The following is a 22,242-nucleotide window of genomic DNA, read 5'->3' as shown; positions in this document are numbered from 1 at the left end:
AGGTAAGAAGGTAATCCTGATAATCCTACAAAAGTGCAGTATAAACATTGTCAACCTCCACAGTGCTCTGGATTCTGGGAAGGCAGTAGAAGGAACTGAAAACTGAATGTGGCCACTGCAGCTTAGACTGGGGAGAGGGTAATGAGTCAATGTTGCATGAAAGTGGGAAAAAATTACTGCCAACTGGAGCTAGCCTTCATGAACAATAAACACTGTGGCTCTCATCAGAGTTTATAAATCTAGTCAGATCCAAACCACATCTGTATGGAGTCATACCCAGTATCTTTGTATCCTTGGCACAGTTAATATGTAACTTGGGTTAACTGTTCACATGTGCTGTAAAGAGTCCAGCTGTTAAGAATTATAATTGTAAATTTTAATGTTAAGGAAACTTAAAGGGAGAAAATAAAATTCTAGAATGCCTGATACTGTACACTATAATTACACTAGATGCCTCACTTGCTTATTTTTAATTCCCATACTAATATAAGACATTTAAAAGAATTCTCACTTCTACATCTCAGGAAGAAATAAGAATCCCAGCGAGATCTCCAAAGCAATGTTCCTACAAATTGCCTCATGCAGCTCATGCATAAGAATTGTTGGATGTGCTTTACATACATGCTATTACAATGCCAAGTCCTACAGAACATTCAACAGCATAAGACAGAATTATGTATATCCAATAAATGAAGCTAAATAGTTAGGAATCAACTATAACTCCAGGCTGAATTGTATCTGAAAGTCTGTTGTATCAGAAGTGAAAAAATTTAATCCCCAGATTTCACTGGAAAACAACATTAATAATATTTCTCAAAATATTGCTTTGAAATGCCAAATTGCATTGTACTGGAAGCATATTTTTGATCTGAGTGCAACAGATATTGAGCCAGAATTTAACTTAACATGCATGCACAAAAAGTTGGAGAAAGAAAAAGAAATACAGTACACATTGCAAGTTCCAAATTCAGCTTGATAGAGATTACAACCAAGTTTCATAATTAGCTTGCCCCATGTGACACCATTCCCACTCAAAGAACCCAGTGTAAATAACAGAATCTGTAATGTCAGTGCCAGAGACTTAATCTGCTCAGAACTCATTTAATCATGTTTTTATTTTTGGTTATCCTTTCAATAATCCACTGCAGATTGAAGAACAGTATGTTAGGTTGATTAGAAATATTTGCCTTATGTTGTTACTGATCACTATAGCATAAAACAATTCCATAAAATGCAAACAATGTAAAACAACACAAGCTTGTGTTGCCTGTAAATTAGTATAGGGAAAAAACCCAACAGCTTAAAACTCAAATTCTGTGCTACCAGTTTTCCTCTGTCTGGATGTATACCTAGAATTTTACTCTGGGTATGCCACCCACATTTGCTGCATATACTCCTTCCTAAGGAGACACCAACAGAATTTACTATTAAACTCAAGTATTGTCTAGTGTCAGTAAAAACTAGCAAAAAAAGACACAAAAATTCCCAAAAAGCAAAAAAATTACCCACTTTATTTGCACTGGAATTCTGTCCTGTGAACAGTTTTAAATAGTCCAGTTTTCTTTTTTTTTCTAACAATTGTCTTCTCATTTATAAACATCCATTTTCCATATCAAATTGCCTTAAGCTCCTCCTTCTTTGTTAATTAAAAAAGAAGTACGACAGGAGGTCATGTTCTAATCATTTTTAATCCTCTAGCTCAGAAACAGATTTAGAAGCTTTAAAAAGTAGTCAATTGAGTCAATTAGAAAAAGATAGTGAAATTGAATATCCCTTGCACAGTTCCTCTGCAAAGGTCACCCTCAATTAGATCATGCTAACCCAGCCAATTCTATGATTCTATGAAATCCTCCAATAGCAAAATATTGCTTGGAATTGTTATGATTACTTCCTGCCTTTGAAACTCTAAAATATTTTTACTGTAAGAGTCAATTGTCTGGTTGTGAAGTAAAAGAACTAAAATAACAAATCCAAGAGGAAACATATTTAGAAACATTCAAGATGACTACTACACAATTCTTCATGCAATATTCACCGTGCGTATATATGCATTAGTTTTCTTTCTGTGTGTCATGCATATGAAGATGCTATTTTTTTTTCCACATTACACTGTAAGTTTATAAAGAAGCAAGTCCCATAGGTGAGAAAGGCAAGCAGGCAAGTAACATCCCCTCAATTAACAATCTCTGAAACAGACTTTCTTACATGTTGAAGCCACCTATGGCACTTAACTACAGATGACTCCACACTGCCTGGCTATTTCAAAAGAATCATCTTACAATAAAGCTTAATCAAGTACAGTAATATTATTAAGGTCACCATTAAGAGGTCCAAGAAAGAGCAGTCTTGCATGATCTTCCTTACTTCATATCATTTTAATTACTACGGCAGATCAAGATTTTATCCCTTAGAATTACAAAAAAAAAAAAAAAAAAAAAAAGAAAAAGAAAAGAAAAAAAAAAGTGAAACGTGAAGTCATGAACACTTAGACATGCTCCATTCTTCCCTAAATGAACAAAAATGTTTTAGAAAGGATTACATGAAGAAGAAAAGAGCACAGATGCTTCAGCCTAAATCACAGGCTAAGTCAATGATTAATGTTAAGTCTAATTTGTGAGAAAAGTTCTGCCAACCTTTCCTTTGTCAGCCCTGTCTTGCAATGATGGGAAGAAATGTAAAGAAAAGGGAAATTTCCTCTGCTGCATCCACTGTTACAAAGGGGAAGGAAACAACCATGCTATTTTCTATTTACAGATGATAGTAAAGTTTGAAATAGAAGAAAGAGCAACTACAGTTTAGGTCCTCAGGGACAAGACTGCAAAATCCATTTTTCAGTCTGTTTCTTTAGCACCAGATTAATCTAATACATGTTTTGATCGCATCATTCATTCCCATTAGTACACGGGGGTTTGTTTTTCTGAAGACAGCAAATCAAAGGGAGTAAAGTAGGATGAAATAGAGGAAAACAAAAATATCTAAAAAAGCTTCTGCAATTTATAGAACTGATGTAGTTTTAAGTTTTCAAAACAATGAAGAGTAATTCAGCATAGCTAAAGAAGAATCTCCAGTTTCCAGTCATCTAATTCTAACAACTATTTATATAAAAGCAAAATCTTGCTTCTGTGAGATGTTCCAGTTTATACGATTTATGCTGTCTTTACAGACTCCATCTTATCAACAGATCTGTAATAATAAATCCTGAAGAGTAAATTCTATGAAACTTCAGTAATTAAGAGCAAACCTCATGATGATGAATGCCCCATGTAATTACTATGTTTCCTTAATAACTTCATAGCATATGGAAAATCATTGTCCAGAAATGAATCAGAAAACCAGAAAACACTTTTAAAACTGGGAACATGGGGAGAAACAAATGTAGCCTTACCTTTGGGCTGCTGTTTTTACTACTGCTGTCTGTGCATGCGCATGGTGAAAACGTCTACCGTGTACCACAGTTACAGGACAAGACATATTCTGAGCACTTTCACTGCAAACATACAGAAAAATGGTTTAAGAAAAGACTCTGGTACATTTGTAAATTGTCTTAGCTAACAACTATTGTGCTTTTATAGTAACAGCCATACAAAACCAAAAATCTACAAAGCATTTCTGAATCAATAATACAGCTTGTTAGGACGCTCCGACGGATATAAAGCATACAGTGAAAGAATAAAACAGATAAAAATGCACACTATTTAATTTCTTTTTTTTTTTCTAGAAGGTAAAGATTATTTAAATTTTACCACTATCCAAAACACTGAACCAATTCTCCTTTACTCAACCTCACCGCTGTGCAACAACACTGACATATTTTAAAAACAAATTATAATAATTTAGCACTAACTTTAAACTTTTATCTTTATATTTTATTAAGGCATAATATTAACTTCTTTAGTATTATTTAAAGGGCATAATGTGTAAACAGACTGAATGGCACACCCAGGAATTTCCCTCATCTTGCTACTCTAAAGATAGAAAAAAAAACCCTACAGCAAACTTATGGATACAAGATGGCTGGTAACAGAGACAACACATAGAATCTTGAAAAGAGGAGGATTCTCATGTGCTCAAACATCTCTGCAGAGAGATAATGCTCACAGAATCACTGTATGGTGGGGGGTGGAATGAACTTCTAGCAATCACCTAGTCCAACCCCCCTGCTAAAGCAGGTTAACCCAGAACAGGTTCCACAGGATCATGTCCAGGTGAGTTTTCAGTATCTCCAGGGAAAGATTCCACAAATTCTGTGCTGTTCCAGTGCTCTACCATCTTCAAAGAAGTATTTTGCCATGTTCAGATGAAACTTCGTGTATTCCAGTTTATTCAAATTGCTTCTTTTCCTGTCACTAGACACCACTGAAGTCTGGCCCCATCCTCTTGACACCCACCCTTTTAACTATTCAAAAGCACTGGCAAGTTCCCCTCTCAGTTTTCTGTCCTCCATGCTTAACAGACCAAGGTTTCTCAGCCTTTCCTCATAAGAGAGATGGGTTCCAGTCTTGTAATCAATTTTGTAGCCCTCCACTGGACTCCAGTAGCTCCTTTTTTGATGTGGGGAGCCCAGAACTGGACAGAATACTCCTGCTGTGGCTTCACTAGGGCAGAACAGACAACCTCCCTCAACCTGCTGACCACATTCTTCTTAATGCACCCCAGGATGCCATTGGCCATTTTGGCCACAAAGACACATTGGCTTTGACATTCAGCCAATTCTCAACCCACCTCACTGTCATCTAACCCACACTTCCTAAGCTTACCTATGAGCATGCTACAGGAGACAGTGTCAAAAGCATTTCTAAAGTCAAGGTAGACAACAACCACTGCTTATCCCTCACTACTAAGCTAGTCATGCCATCATAGAAGGCTATCAGATTAGTCAGTAACTTTTAGCATTTCTTTAGTTTCTTCATTTGCCTTGTGACACTTTAATGTCATTAGTATGTAAAACAAGTAATTATGGATTGAAGATGACTTACCAATATTCTCTCTAGCCAAAGCTAATATAAAGCTACAGCGTATCAATATCACAGTACTCCTCTGGATACTGTTAGACCCTAACAATTATCCTGCCTGCTTTTGTGACAGGATACACAATAGTAGATTTGAAATGTTAAAAAAACATGTAGTTTTTACCAGACTGTATTGTTGATAATGCAAACTGTTTCATATGACGGAAACAGCGTGCCCAAGTTTTGCTTGTAAAATTACTTGGAAAATTTAAATTGCACTAAAAAAAATGCTGTGAAAAAGCATTCTGATTGTTTCAAAATATTTCTCAGAAATATTATCCAGCAGAAGATTTGGTCCTGCAATGAACAATGAACCAACCCGAAGTGGCAGAATTCCCAAAAAAAACGTCACCCACTTCCTAATCCTTCCTCTACATTCCCCCAAAAGAAGGAAGTGAGCTAGCTTGCATTTCAAATATTTTCTCACTTTAGCAATACAAAACCCTTTTGGGAACATTTACATCAAGCATCATAAGGAAACAATATTAGAAGCCTAAAGAGTGTTTCAAGCTGATTGTCAGATAACTTATGATCTGGCTAATCATGACATAACCATGATCATAACAGAACAAGGCCTAGCAATATCAAAAAAAATGGCAAAACTGTATTTGCTAGAATATGAAGTTTAGTAACTTCATAAATAGCATCCCGTAAAATCACCAACCCCTTGCAAGTAAACACACTCACCCCACATACTCCCATGTTTAATCAGTTTATTTGTCAAACCTGAGCTTTGCTAAACTATTATGAATGGGAAACTTTGAGTCTTGTGCCCTTGCAGCACAAAAAGCTGTTAAGCAGTGCTTCTGCTTTCTGCCTCATACTCAGTGAGAAACTCCAGTAGTTCACTGAAGAGAACTGAAGAGAATATCACAGTCTGCTGGGTGATCAGACTTGAGTCAAATCAGACTGTTCTAGATGGCACACTTAAATGGATCATATGGCGTCAGATACGCTTCCAAGTAGGACAACTGTAAAAAATACAATCTGCTCTATAATTCTGTTCTTTGAATAGCACATATTCAGTACAGACAGAACCACCAGAAAATTCAACCATAAAGTTCTAGTAAGCTGCAAAATGGGCACATCCAAACTGAAATCTGGGTTTGTTCAGCAGCTGCAATAAAAATAACATTCAACATTAAAACCAGGTTGATGTAATGTTCGTGAAGTTCCTTGACAGAACAAATATTCTAGAAGTCTCAAAGTACTCACAGTATTAAAAAATAAATAAAAATACTATATGATGGATTTAATTACGTAGGAAATTTTGATGTAACTTATTAAAGACTAGTGAAGAGACAAGCAATTTAAAGTAAGACCTCATGATTTAAACAAACAAACAAAAAAACCAACAAAATGAGAGCAAAAAAATATTAAGAGTTTGATAGTGCATTTGCTTAACCAGATATCAAATGGTAACTTCTGGTTGGTTCAAATTTTCATACATGCATGTGGAGATGTAGAGAATATTTCTTCACACTGTCCTGGCATATCCCTTCTCTTACTCATTCCCTGAATTTTGGGGAATATTGTACTTTAACAATATTAATTGGAAGTAAACCCTACCAATATGAAGAGTTTTTAGTCCCTATTCTGCAGACAAAGTGCAAAACAGAGACTTCAACTTTGCAATAAAAATCACCACAATTAGGTGTTTTCAAAACAAACAACAAATATAACAAATGTGCATGGGCTTCTTCACTACCAAAATGGAGCAAAGCAGTCTATATTAAGATGAAGTTGTATCTTTATTTCTATATTAAAAAACAGAATCCTAAAGAATGCAAGTAACTAGGACAATTCCATAAGGATTGGCCAATTTGAAGAGAAGCAGGCCAGAAACTTGGAAACATGTAGAGAATGCTATGTGTGATTTATGTTTCACTGGACATTGGGAAGGAAGTGATTTTGATTTATGTTATATGAACAAACCCTACACAATAAAAGTCCATGGGCAGAGGTGAATTTTTAAACTGATAGTGGTTAAGCCTTCATGTAAGCCTACATGCCTTTTTTGCCTTCATTAATATAACATTTAGCTAGAAATCATGACTCTTCCAACAAGCTGAATTATTGAAACCTTAATACTTAAGCTTATTCAAAATATCCTAGTATATTATAATTTCCTGTATTTCCTGTTTCTAACATATACCAAAAAAATGTCCCATACAATGAAATGTTCATTTAATAAGAATAACTTGAATTTCACTCATCAGTGTAGGTTTCACTGTTCCCTGTCAAGACAGCCACTAAAAGAAACAATGCAGGATAATAATATCCTTCATTCACCTAGTAAGCTAAACAATTGTTTATTTGGTCCTTAAAGCAGTAGCTCCTAACAAGAAAACATCCATATGTAGCCTTTTTTTAGCTGAAAATTCATGTTTTCGGTGGGTAGTCATGTTTTATTTCTGGGTTGGTTGGTTTGGGGGTTTTGCACATTTGTTTGTTAATTTAAAAGCATGCATGAATTTAAGATCATCCACAAGATGCAGAAAAACTAAATTAAGAGCAGTATATATCACATTTGGGAGTGGGAGAAGGGCCATCTAGGTTTTGAAATTCAACAGGGTATATAAATATATGTGAAAACAGGTTACAATTACAGCTTAATGCAAGGAGAGTCATTATTTTGACTGAAATATGTACAATTCTTATATTTGTTCTTCTGTGTCAAACTGATGGCCCAGTAGTCCACAACTGCAAGTACGATTTGTTCCCTGTACATCAGGCTCAAAGACCAGAACGACAGGAGAGGACACACATCACAGAAAACTTCAAGGATTTATTTACTCAAGTGATAAGATGGTCCCACTAACCAACAATACTTGGAGATCAACAGGCAAGAATAAAGACAAGGATACCCCGTACCCAGCTACATATGGGTTAGATACTCCATGACTGTCCCAATTTACAGCTAGCTATCTTACAAAGTTTTCCTTCCTGCAAAAGTAACCAAACTGAGTACATTTTAGCAAAAAAACTTACATAAACATATAACTTTTTATTATGTACTAAATAAAGAGATCAGTCTGATACAGGCTAGGGATAGGAGTAACAAACAGCTACAGAACTGAATGCTTAATGACTGTTCATTTCAGCTCTAAATGCAAGCAACAATCTCAAGCAAACATGTAGGCGTATAGATGTTTGCTGAATCCTTTAAAGGAATAGACTGTGACTCATAAATCAAATGGTATCTTAGAGTAACGAAAACAGAAAACGCATCCTGAGTTAACCTTGGCAATTCACAGACATGGAAAGACGTAAGTTCTTGATGGGAGTGCTAGAAATATTCTTCCAGTTGCTAGCACTGTATAGAAGGAAAAATAGTACATGCAGGCAAAATTGGTAATGCACTGACTAGTATTCCAGTTAATGCTCTAACTACTATTCCAGTTAATACTCTAACTCTAGTTTAGTATTATTCTGATATTTTACTAATATGCTATTTAACATTTTGGAAGGAAAAAGACAGTAACAACTGCCATTTAGCATTTACTAATATCCCTGTTCAAGCAGGTAAGTAAACATAAAACTAAATGTACCTCAGTTTCTTGCTATTTCCCATCATGTTGAGGCCAATTGAGTTCCCTTTAAAAAATCTCAAACTTCCAACTTTGCCTCGCCTTGCATATGTTTTTATAGAATCACCACTGGTGCCCACAGCTCCAGGCCGACAACGAAGTGACTGTAACAAGAAAGTTCACATGTATTAAAAATACTTAAATATAAGTTAAGAAAAAACAAATTACAAAATATTTATACAAATATTACTTGCAAATGGCTTTTGTCCCAGTTTTCACGTAAAATATACCCTGTGCAGACCCTTGCTCAGTAGAATTTCTTACTAAATAAAATATTCATATTTGCAAAGTATTATGAAGCATCTTGCAGTGGTAAGCTATTTTAGCATACATCAAACACAAGAAGCATGTGTTTTGCCTATGTATTGCATCCTTTTACATATATACGCATGCATACATGAATTAAAATCTTGGAATCTGACGTAAGCAACCATGAGATATAATGATTCATATTTTTTATTAAAAAAATAATCCCATTAATGATGATTATCTAAACTAGTTACTCATTCTCTATACTACACAAACCAACAAGATGTATAGGAGTCAGAAAACAAGAACATTAAGAGTGGGCAGCTAAATGCCTTCAGGATATGTTGCTAGAAAACACAAACTCTCCTTTCTTAAGAAAGCACAGATGACTGCAACATGGCTTATGAACCTAGCAAGCTTTACAGGTAGATTTTCAGCATAAGATAAACAGAGAACTTACCTTTCTCTCTTCATTGAGATTGAAAGGGGTATCACTGTCATCTATGCTGAGCAGTTTTGCCTCACTAGACAAGAGTGGGAGAGAAAAAGTAGATACACTGTAATAGTATAGAGCACCAGCAAAACATAATAAGCATAAGAGGTCTTTCTTTCTCTTCCTTCTTTAAATTTAAAGGTATCACAAACACATTGTATTTATATATGCCCCAAACCAAGTGCAACATACAGTTGACAATGCAGTGATCCAGATATATTAGGTGAATCCGAATTCAAACTATACATCAAATTATGTCACAAAAAGCAAAATAAAAATTATATTATTAAATCAAAATAGAGACTACCATTGAACCTTCAACATTGTTGTGGTATTGTTACCAATAATATGAAAGATTCTACACAACCCTATGCATAAATTGAGTCAAATACAAAGTTAACCTGCAAAACACAGTATTAGTTTAGTCATCTATATCAATGTTCAGATATGTGGTTTAAAACTGCAAACTTCTCGTTGCTTTAAGAGAAAAATTTTTATGTAACTAAATCTTACACCACAGCAATTACTGCCAAAATTTGCCTTCCAAAAACTGCATGTTCTATTTGGCTCATTAGCTCAACAAAATGTGTTTCTTTTATATTTCTATGTCTGTAAATTTCAGTTCTAATAACAGGGAAGAAGCTAAACAAACCCATCCCATGATACCATGAAAATGTACTCTTTCCAGTAACAGGTAGTTATCCTCAAATAATGTTAAGTATTTTATTAAAACCCCAATCATACATTTTGTACTGATAGCAGCTACATTAGGCTAACACATTTTTGCCTGCAGGAGACAAAACCTGCAGATAAACCCTTCTTATCAATCCTGCAATAAAATCATAGAACGTTCATCCAATTCGTAATTTCTTAGTTTTGGGGGTTTTAACTAAAACCATTCAGGCAGAAATTTCTTAGGAATACAATCAGTTATTCCAGGAATTCTAAGGAACAGCTACAAAAGAGAAACAATGCAGGTTAAGACAGAAACATTTCATAGCTGCGGGTTATGACATCTTGACTGCAATATATAGCAATAATGACTTTGGCTCTACATAAAGTAAGCACTTGGTACTCCACCTCAATTTTCTAAAAACTTCTTCCCTACACAAGATTTGCGTTCATGTTACAGTTTATTCCTCCATCTTATGCAATACAGATAATAAAATACAATAAAAGAAAAAAATCTGGACTCATAGGCTGAGAACTGCAGATTGTGAAAATTCAGGAGGTGAGATTTTGTGTGTAGCTGTGGTTTTGATAAGGGAAAAATTACGTAATTGTCAATACTTAGCCAGTGGCATTGTTGCATTTTCCTTCTGTTCACAGACCATGATGACTCCAGGTGTATTAACAGTAAAATGAACACTGTAGTGAATCATCACTGATTTCCAATACTAAGTGTCAAAAGGACAGCGTATAGTTGCACAGGCCACCCATGTATATTAAAATTTTAAAATACTGTAATATTTTTTTAACTCTCTCAGTACAGAATAGTTTTTCAAGGGAGACTCACTAAGCTTTCTCAACTCTTCATCACAAGGCAGTGTGCTTAAGGATTTCAGAATTTTTCTGATCCTAAAGAATAAATAAATCGCCATAGCACAGACATAAATAGCAGCCTATGGTACCATCAGGTCTGGCATTCACCTACTCTGTTGACTTAGCCAGGTCATTTCTATACATATTTTGCTTCTTCAGCTCCAGCTTGTACAAAAATCATTACCATCTTCAAGATACCCTTTTACAGTGTCTATACTTTCAGGCCTTCAAGATGCTACAATACTGCAACCATTTCAACAAAGGGTATTTGTCAGGGTGAGAAGGTTAACAGATGTAAGGGACTACAAATTACAAAAAACACTGAAAAAATCCTTAAATCATACTGAAAAAGAATCTGACATGACTAGAAAAATATTTGGGAATTTGATGCTTTTAAAGAACCAATATTTTTAGATTTTAAGGAATGCAAAGTATATACATCTGTACCACAAAGCATGTTTTTTCAGAGAGCAGAATGCACAGTGACTAAGTAGATGTCTATCTGCTCACGGATCACATGATTATAGTTATTTGCTTGCTTAGAAGATGTCATTCATACAGACTGAAAAAAACAACACTACCTCTCAAATACCAAACAGTAACATTTTAAAACTACTGAAATGAAACCTCAATGGTATTGCTGGGAGAAGGCTATGCATCCACACTCTGTCACTCTTATCCAGGGAACCAAGGAGAGGTATTTTCACATTAGAACAGTAACTCCTCATTTTTTATACTTTAATTAAAATTTTATAACAAATGAAAGTTAAGTGTCCATTAAGCTCTGACATTAAGTCTTAACTAAAGAAAAAAAATTAGAAGCAATGATTTCTATAAAAGGCATTCCTTCCAAAGGGGAGTTGAGTTATTCATTCAAATTTAGACATTAAACAAGAAAATAAAATTTTCTGTTTACTTACCATTTGTTTAATTTTAAATCATTAAAACATGTGCAACAGCCAGTGAGATACTTCAGTTTAATAGACTACAATTTACTATTATCTACAAGCAACCCAAACCTTAAACCTCAGCTGACCATTGAGGTTGCACTCCAGTGAACAAGAACATTGCTATCAACTACCAAGTGCTTCAGTTGCATTTCAAACATAGTTAGAATTACATAGTTAGAATTTCTTCCCAAAAACTCCTAAGTAAAAAAAAAACCAGGAAGCTGACATATTTCCCCTTGCAACACACTGTGAATATTATTAATTTTAAATTATATGGTGGTAGGCAACACACTTGAAAAAGCCCTGATATCAGAGCCATAAGAGAAGCAATAGTATTATTCAACTGACAGACGATGGCACCTGTTAAAAATAACCTTAATTAAAACTGCTCAAAATTAAGAACTGAGGCTCTGAACAAAAAGTTCAACAAGGCCAAGTGCAAGGTCAGGGCAACCCATGGTTGTCAATATAGGTTGGGGAATGAATAGACTGAGAGCAGCCCTGAAGAAAAGGACTATGGAGTACTGGTGAATGAGAAGAGCTGGATGTAAACTGGCAATGTGAAAAGCCAGAAAGCCAACTGTGTCCTGGGGTGTATCAAAAGGAGAGTGGCCAATAGGTTGAGGGAGGTGATTCTCCCCCTATACTCTGCTCTGGTAAGACCCCACTTGGAGTACTTTGTCCAGTTCTGAAGTCTTTAGCACAGGAAAGACGTGAGCTGTTGAAGCACATCCAGAGGAGGGCCCCAAACATCAGAGGATCTCCTACCAAGAGAGTCTGACAGTGCTGCAGTTGTTCAGCCTGCAGAAGGCTCAGAGGAGACCTTATTGCAGACTTTCAATACTTAAGGGGGGCTTATAGAGAAAAAAAACAAACAACAAAATAACAAACAAAAAAACAAAACATTGGTCATTAGCCAAATATTTTGTGTTCATCCCACTGAGGAAAGATAAACCAAGCAGACATCCAATATTGACTAACAGCATTAGCACAGACCTCATGGGATAATAAACATGAGAACACAGCCAATCTTTTAGGTGCTGGAATCTTATTCTTGGGCAAGTTCAAAATAAACCTACTGCGTGTCTGCAATTAAGGTAGGAAAAAGCTGCAATAAGGTCAGACACTGAAATGGTGTCTCAAGAAAATGCATGAGATGCATTCAAATGCTTACTTCAGATTTACTGCTTTCTCCACACAGAAATGCAGCAAGCATTGCTAATAAGCAGCAGCATACCATAGCAAATAAGAATGACATCTAAAAAATCACCAGAAAACATACTTTATTACACAGAATACTCAAAATACTGGAGATATACAAAGTTTTATGCTGTAACAAGTCTATGAACTAAAGCTGCTAATCTTTGAAATGTTCTGGTAAGGGAATTTAGAAAGAAAAGAACAATTTACTCTTGAATCACTTGTATTCTAAGGATTCCCTTCTGTCAGTATTTTGTTACACAAAGTAAAAACAAATCAGAAAAGCAAACCAGACAAATTATTTCAAAATTCTGGAGGCCTTAGGGAAAAATACAAAAACAAACTTAACACACACATACAAACAAAAAACACCCAACAAACCAAACAAAACCCACACACAAAAAACCACAACAAAATACAGGTGCTACCAAAATAAATTTGAGGGCAGCTTAAAACATACAGATGTTTGGGGGGAGTGAGAATTTGCCTGAAATAATATCAGAAATTGTGTAAGCAAAACAGGCCAGGATCAACTTTAAATGAGTTTTCAACTACTGTTTTATCTCCTACTTCCAGATAAGATTCTGTGTAATTCACAGGTATAAAAAATGTGAGTAGGCAATAACATTTCAATAATGGCCTTGGGAAACTGAACAAAATATTTGAAAAGAATGAAAAATCACTCAGAAATACCATCTTAAAATCAGACATAACTATATAAAACAGATGTTCCATGATCAGTTTTTCAGACTTTTGGGTTTTTTAGCATCCCTACAAAATACACATTTATTCTGTGTTTTTAAGTCAACATGAGCTGGAGACAGGTGGAGAACAGCAGTGAACTACCAGAAGCAAGAAACTGCTATGCTTACAAAAGCAAACTACATTTATATCTGAAAACAATAAAATGTAAATACTATTTTGTATGTACTTAAACATATTACAGTACACCAGAAATTGTGTGTAGCAAGGACAAGGGGAAACAGATTAAAACTTGACATGGGGAGATTTAGATTAGACATTAGGAAAAATTTCCTGTGAGGATGGTGAGACACTGGAACAGGCTGCCCAAGGAAACTGTGGCTGCCCCCTCCCTGGAAATGTTCAAGGCCAATTTGGATGGGGCCTTGAGCAACCTGATCTAGTGGGAGGTGTCCCTGCCCACACAGGGACAGGGGGGTTGGAACTAGATGATCTTCAAGGTCCCTTCCAAGCCAAACCATTCTGTGATTACATGATTCTATAAAATTAATGTAAAATTACTAAGGAAAAATAAGCAAGCTTAATCTTATAAAATTAAAATGCCCTTCATCTAAGAACCTTTCAAAATTGCTTTTAACTTCTGATAAAGTTCTTTTTTGCCACAAGCTCTTCATGCATGCTTCATCCTTTAATGAGCTTCTGAAGTAATTTTTTAATTACTTAATTATCACATTAAGAATGTTTTTGCAAGATTATAGCATAGCATAGCCTACTGCTGAAGACTAAGTGGTTATGTATCTACTTGCCTATCTCCCTTTCAAGACATAGTATTCGGAAGAGTATTACCTATTAGAAATGCAAATCCATGGCAGTCTCATTAGATCAGTACAGAGGTCAAGATACAAATTAATCTAAGAATTATTTTTGTACCTGACCACAGGACCCAGTTTCTCCTTATTAGAGAACCATAGCATCCTTTTTAAACTTCCCTTTTTGCCTACTTTCCAAATATTTAAGAACAACAAATAAAGCTGGCATGCATCCTTTGCACATGAAAGAATATTCCTGTAATCCTGGGCTGCATCAAAAGAAGTGTGGCCAGCAGGTCAAGGGAGGTGATTCTTCCCCTCTTCTCTGCTCTCATGAGACTCATCCTGGAGTACTCTGTCCAATTCTAAAGCTTCCAGCATAAGGACATAGAGGTCCTGGAACAAGTCAAGAGTAGGGCCATGAAGATGCTCAAAGGGCTAGAGCACCTTTCCTGCAAAGACAGGCTGAGAGAGAGCTATGGTTGTTGAGCCTGAAGAAGAGAAGGCTCCAGGGAGACCTTACAGCAGCCTCACAGTACATGAAGGGGGCCTACAGGAAAACTGAGGAGGGAATTTTTAAAAGGACATGTAGTAAATAGGACAAGAAGTAATGGCTTTTAACTGGAACAGGGCAGATTTAGATTAGACATTAGGAAAAAATTCTGTAGTGTGAGGACAGTGAGACACTGGCACAGGTTGCCCAGAGAAGTTGCAAATGCCCCCTGCCTGGAATTGTTCAAGGTCAGCTTGGATGGGGGTCTGAGCAACCTGATTTAGTGGAAGGTGTCCCTGGCATGGTAGGGATGATCTTTAAAGTCCTTCCAAGCCAAACCATTCCATAATTTGATGAAACTTGTTCTTTTTAACAATTCATTAGTGATTTTGGAAATACATACATAAACGTAGGGAAAATATATTAATAAGAATGTCACAAGGATGAAATAGGTATTCAAACTTTGCACGAATCATTTAAGTTTTAGTCAAAATCCAAACATATTAAGAAATAAATTGAGGGAAAAAACTAGCCTTGGCTCCACCTGATGAGATAAGCATGAGGGAGAAACACCTACAGTCTTTCAAGCTCAGTTTAACTTGATATAAGGCTACCACTACTGAAGAACCTTCATCATAACTGTGAAGTACTCAGCAGTAGCAGCACTAAAAAGAGAAGTTGAAGGTGCTTGGACACTCTATCCATCCAACTCCTTACTTTGCACCTTAACATACTTCTTGTCTCTATTCCTTAGTATTACACAGTAGCTCCAAAGACAAATGCAACACTTCTGAAATGTACTGTTCTATGCTATAAGCACTAAGCACCATGTTCATAGTTAAATTTATGTTCTAATGCATTTTTATACGGCAATATTATTTAAAATAATAAACTTCTTTGAAATAATTATTCTTAACCACTGAGTTTTTAAAGATGATATATATTGTTTCTTATTAATAAATTACAAAAATTATTTATTTATAGACACTTATACTTTCAACAGCCTAGATAAAAGCATCCTTACTCTTTCTCTGCATCTCCTTCACTTTCTTCTGCATGATCAAAGCTCCAATTACTTTTAAAACCTCCATCTCTCTTGGACTGTGATCTATCCAAAGCTGAAATGAGAACAAGTTAAGATAAGTCTTGATTTCAATCTGAGTTATTAATCAACACAAACTAGAGGAGTAAACCAGATGCATGTATTTTCCCCGAGTATTTGTTTTGTTGATGTCAATGTTTAACTATTATTTGACACAATCAGTTCATCCATTCATTAGTGCTCATTTTTCTAAGTACAGATAAGTGAATACTTGCCAAAATCTTGATTACTAAGGCAATAAATCAGCAAGCTATTACAAATTATGACGTAAGGTAGTTTTATAAGGATTTCAACTGTTTTACAGATACCTGCAAGTGAACTATATGCCTCAAGCAGAAAGGATCCTAAAATTAATTATTTAAATGTCCAATACGCAATCATATATTTAATTTTTCAGGATAAAAGTAGCAGTTCCAAACTGCCCAAGTACAACTTCAACATTCAGCATCTGACACTGACCTAATTTAACATCTGATGCTAACTGAAATTTCAGCTTTAGCATCAGCTAAGTAAAAACCTGAACATTCTGAGAACAGTCAACACCACGTGAAATTTCAGATTTATCTCCTGCAATATCAAACAGTACAGAGATGTTCATATATGATAAAATGGGAGTACTCCTTTTAATAAAGGGAGGTACAGAGCAAGGAGACAGCACTAAGGCAAGGAAGGCACTGTCCACCCCATGCCGCATCTGTTGATACTAAGAGTCATCTCACACAAATTCTCTATGACAAACTATGCAGCAGCTTTAATTTTGTTACAATTTGTGACTTTTCTTACCATATATTTCATTACATAATTGGAAATGCATTTAGAAATAACTAATACAACTCCATGATTTGATAGAAAGGAAAAAGAACACAACCAACATAACCAGGAACAGGTGTCTAGAATAAACAGTGCACACAGAAACATTTATTGTATATTCAACCTGTGTCATAGTTTGAGTATGAGGAACTAAAGAAGGAGGCCTTTCAGATTCTCGAGAGGGGCAGAACACAGAGGGGTCTGTTCCTTCCCATTCCCTGCCCATACTCTACCAAGCTCAGGCAGACCCCAGCCCCTCCTCTCCTCCGCCCTCTCCTTGCTGCACTGCTGTTCCCCTGCGCTCCTTCACCACCACCACCCACCTGCTCTCCAGAATCCACATCCATCGGGTGATGGGAAGAGCTGGGGATCCCCCTCCTGAGTCGGCCCTGCCACAAGGGGCCCTCAGGCACCCTATCCCTGCCAGCATCGAGATCGAGTTTATAGATCTATTTGTATACATTTATATTTTTGTTCTTCATCCTTTATGTTACTGCCTCTCCCCTGTGCTAGTAAATCTGTTTATGATTTTTTTAATTTCCAACTTCAAGTCTGCAGTTTTTATTCCCCTTTTATCTTCTCTTTGGGGAGGGGAAATAGAGAATAATTCTGTCTTTTGGTTTTTGGTCCACCCAAACTGCTAAGCTGTGACAACTTGTTTCTAGTTACTTGCATCTACTGAGGAGTTCCTGAGCCATGGATAATTTTTTTGTATGTTTAAGAACCTGTGCTAGTCTTCTCTCCCATTTTTTTTGTTTTGTTTTTTTTTTTTTTAAGCAACCCTACTTTATAGGATTAACAGTATCTTGCAGTAGATAGTACCTCAGTTTAATTATCTGTTATATGAGTATCTCCTTTTGTTTGTCCTGATTGAATCTGGCATCTTTAGCTCCTCCTTAGCACTCCATTCCTTCAGTTCTTGTACTTTGGAAAGTAGTATTAAGGAGTCCTTCTCTATTCACTCGGGATTGCATAGATCTCTGATGTGTTCTTTTCAACACGTGAACAATGCCAATTCAAAAAATTGCTGAAAAAATAATTTGTATTTTAGTTGTTATTAAAACTTCCATGGCATTATGAACCAAATCTTGAAGGCACTTAAAAATAAGTCCCTATACTCTCTTTTTGTGTAAAGCCCGATTAACAAATTTTGGACTACAAAATTAAGTATCCTTGTAGGAGGAATGGCAGAAAGCAGGTTAATGCCTTCAAGCTACTGTGTGTGGACTGCTCTGTAAACTCCTTTATCAAGAACTGAATGATTAGAACTGAAATAAAATTGAATGATAGAATCATTCAGCAGTGTCATCAAACAGTTCTTAAATGAGAGGGGAAAAAAAGTTCACAATTTCCATGAAATAAAGGCAAAATCATGCATTTGAAAAAAAAAAAAATTTAAAATTCTGCCTAAAATACTAAAGTGAGAAGAGACATACAGTATTTAGTATAAAGTCCTAGTTCCTAAGAGAAGATATAATCTTAAAAGATTCTTTGGTTCTCTTTTACTTTATACTCTAAGGCAAACCATACCATATGAATCTATATTACAGCTGACTTGAATAACACACCTGTTTATTTTTATTGTTTTGGATATGATGCTGTATTTGGTTTGAGTGGCAAGTTTTTGGTAGTGAGATACGCAGAAGAAGCAGACCACAAAGGTGGCTTCTATAAAGATGCCAGAAGCTGTTCCCATGTCAGAGGGAACCAATGTTGAGTCAGATCCAAGATGGAACCACTGCTGGCCAAGGTCAAGGCCATCAGTGTCAGTAATAGCACCTCTGTGATAATGCATTTCAGGAGAAAAAACTGCAGCTGCACCCAGAGAGAGGAATGAGAATGAGAGCACAAATCTGCATACACCAAGGTCAGTGAAGAAGGAAAGGAAGGATGTTCCCCAGGTGCTAGAGCAGAGATTCCCCTCAGCCTGTGAAGAGCATGGTGAGACAGGCTGTCTCCCTACAATGCATTGAGGTCCACAGTGGAGAGGATATCCACCCTACAGCCATGCAGGACCTCACACCAGAGAAGGGAGATGCCTGAGACTGTGACCATGTGGAGAATCCATGCAGGAACAGGCTCCCAGCAGGACCTGTGGTCCCATGGAAAGAAGCCCATACGAGAGCAATCTGTTCCTGAAGGATACTGCATGGAAGACATCCACACTAAAGAGCTGCAGCCCATGGGAAGAACTCAGATTGGAGAAATTTGTGGAGGACTGTCTCCCATTGAATGGACCACATGCTGGAGCAGGAAAAGAGTGTGAGGAGGAGGAGAACAGCAAAGACAACTATGATTACAACTATGATTCCTGTCCCCCTGTGCTATTTGTCGGGAAGAGGTCAGCAGTGAAGTTGAGCCCTGGAAAAAGGGAAGGGTGAAGGGAAGATGCTTTTAGATTTGTTCTAATTTCTCATTATGCTCATTACACATTATCCTACTCTGATTTGATTCAATCACAGCACCAATCACAAAACAGTTCAAGTTGGAAATGACCTGTAAGATCATTCAGTTCAACCTTTAACTTAACTCTACTAACTTAACTCTACCAGCCCACTGCTAAACCATGTCCCTAAGCATGTTATCTATGTGATTTTTAAATACATTCAGGGATGGTGATTCAACTACTTCCTGGGCAGCCCATTAAAGTGCTTAATAACCCCTTCTGTGAAGAAATGCTTTCCTACTATCCTGGTGCAACTTCAAGTCATTTCCCCTCATCCTACTGTTTGTTACTAGTGATAATAGATGGGCACATGCTCCCTCATTACAGCTTCCTTTCAGGTAGTTGTAGAGAGCAATGAGATAAACCCTCAGCCTCCTCCTCTTCAGACTAAAGCTCCAGTTCCCTCAGCTGCTCATAACATTTGATTCCAGACCCTCCAGTTTTGTTGCTCTTCTTTGGGCCCACTGCACCACCTCAGTGCCTCTCCTATACTGAGGTGCCCAAAACTGAGCACAGTACCACTGCAGAGTACAGGGGGACAAGCACTAGCCTAGTTCTGCTGGCTACAGTATTTCTGATACAAGCTAGGATGCTGCTGGCCTTCTTGGCCACCTGGGCACTCATTCGCCAGATCTCCTCACCACCCCCAGAATACAGGAACAGAGACCTTAGGGTTTCTACTAAAAAACCCAGAAGCTTTTACAAGTCTTTTCTCTGCTGAAATCACATCTCTCTCTGTGTTTCCAAGAACCACTCTAAATATGAAACTTAATTCAAATAAACATTTGGTTCAGGACCAATCAGTTTTTCCAGGAGAACCTGAAATTTACATTCTTTTTCCCTAGTTACTCTGGTCTGAAAAAAAAAGAAATAATGCCTCATCTTACAAATGCTCAGACCATTACAACTGCAACCAACTTATCAGCTACTACAGCATACACACAAAAAAATCTAAATTTAAATGTGACCAGAATCATCGCCTTCATCCAGACTCATATTTAAGTAAATTAAAAAGAATGCTGCTGAGCTTTCTCATCTGTTGTTCATTTAGAATATCACACATATTGCCAAGCATTTATAAAAATCTGACACAGAAATATTTCTTACTTATTTTACTTTCCCCATTGTTTCATTATCTTTTGGACAGGCTTCTTCAGGCTTCTATGCAAAATAGCTTTTCATTTTCCAGCTTTGACACCATGAGCTCTAGTGTATCAACTGCATAATCACCGTGAGCCTGCACTTTCATATTCTGAAGCAGAACTACAGGAACAAGTTTATGCATCCCTCACACTTTCTAAAAGCTGGGGCATCCTGCTCCCAGCCTGCACCCTGCATGTCAGAACAGCTGTTTCTGCATTGAAAGCAAACCTGGGGAAGGAAACTAATTCAGGAAAAAATACCTCGGGCAATGGGGGAGGGCGAAGGTTGATTTTTCAACCATATACATTGCCTCTTCTGTTAACTACAGAGAAGTGTTAACCATGTAGCATATCTGTGATTGCATAAAGGGCATCTAGAAACTGAGACTGCTTCAGACACCAAGGATACCATGAAAATTGTACAGAACAGTAACCTAACGTACATTTATAGATACAGATTTAGAGCTCTATTGCTTTAACTTTCCACTCCCTAAACGAGCTGCAGATGAAAAAAATCTGGCAAAATCACTTCCAATAGGCAGGAATCATAAAATGATAGTGAGATGTTACATGAGCAGAGTTAAGTAATAAAGTTCCACAATACCAGCATAATGGATACAAAGTAAGAACATTCTTTTACACATGAAGGTAATTTAATTTCTCAGATAGCTAATTTTAAAAATTCCACTCCTTTAAGAACATTATGTGAAAGGAAACTAATGATAAATACAGAGTATCCACTGCCGGACAAAAAGTTTGCAGAGAAAACACATATGAGGTCTGTATTTCAAAGATGGCAAGTCCTCTGCATATTCTGATCAGTGACTCTTCAGAACTTTCAACACTGGGTTGCTTACAGAGCACACAGCATCATGTAGAATGTTTGGACTCAAGAACACAGAACAGGTAAGTTTGATCATTTGCTGAACTGTGTTTAACATTTTCTAAGTAATACAAGGAGTAACCAAGAAGGATAATAGGATGATGAAGATCTGAAGTATGATAAACATTTTCTTTGCAGTTCCTTTGAAGGTTTTTCTGGTAAGATAGCAGTGACAAACCACACAACAGACAACCAATGTTTCTTGACCTTTTCTACCAATTCTCCTCGTAGAAATGTAGACATATCACCTAAACATCAAAAACAACCCAGAAGCACTTCAAGAGGGCTTAATACACCTGCAGAATCATTGGGAATGCAACATAACCCACTATCAAGAAAGATAAGATTCTGGAACACGTGAGGAGCTGTACATGTAGAAGTCCACAGGACCAGATAGGGTGCATCTGATGGTGCTGAGGAAGCTTGCCAATGTCACTGTTAGGCCACTCTACATTATCTTTGAAAGGTCATGGCATTAGAGAGGTTCCCAGTAACTGGAAAAACATCATACCAATCTTCAAGACAGGCAGTCAGGATGATCTGGTGAGCTACAGGCTTGCCTGCATCACCTCAATTCCCAGTAAGGTTATGGATTAAATCTTCCAGGCATCCATTCCCAGCTACACGATGACAAGAAGGTGAACAGCCAGCATGGATTTTTGAAGGGCAAACTGTGCCCAACTAACCCAACAGCATTCCACAGTGAGATGATTGGCTGTGTAGGTAAGAGGAGAGTGACAGGTGCTGCAAGGCCCTTTACATGGTTTCTCACGAGGTCCTTATAGGACCAGGTAGAGAGACTGCACTGAGTAAATGAATGAG

The 22,242-nt window shown here is 36.8% G+C and overlaps 1 protein-coding gene across 3 annotated transcripts in view; it reads right to left on the bottom strand.

Moving 5' to 3' along the window:
• Positions 1 to 22,242, bottom strand: part of SENP6 (SUMO specific peptidase 6) — a 74,375-nt gene that overhangs the window by 39,971 nt on the left and 12,162 nt on the right. For 2 of the 3 annotated variants that reach the window (XM_030447074.1, XM_030447075.1), the window contains exons 2-5: positions 16,062 to 16,155; positions 9,309 to 9,372; positions 8,561 to 8,703; positions 3,386 to 3,487 (exon numbers count right to left, since the gene is read on the bottom strand). In XM_030447074.1, coding sequence (XP_030302934.1) covers positions 3,386 to 3,487; positions 8,561 to 8,703; positions 9,309 to 9,372; positions 16,062 to 16,155 — 403 coding nt within the window. The remainder of the gene's footprint in view (positions 1 to 3,385; positions 3,488 to 8,560; positions 8,704 to 9,308; positions 9,373 to 16,061; positions 16,156 to 22,242) is intronic. The other variant, XM_030447076.1, reaches the window with a different exon arrangement.

This window comes from Calypte anna, chromosome 3 (genome assembly GCF_003957555.1).
Source record: "Calypte anna isolate BGI_N300 chromosome 3, bCalAnn1_v1.p, whole genome shotgun sequence".
Lineage (NCBI taxonomy): Eukaryota > Metazoa > Chordata > Aves > Apodiformes > Trochilidae > Calypte > Calypte anna.
This window is presented reverse-complemented; position numbering and strand designations above follow the sequence as displayed.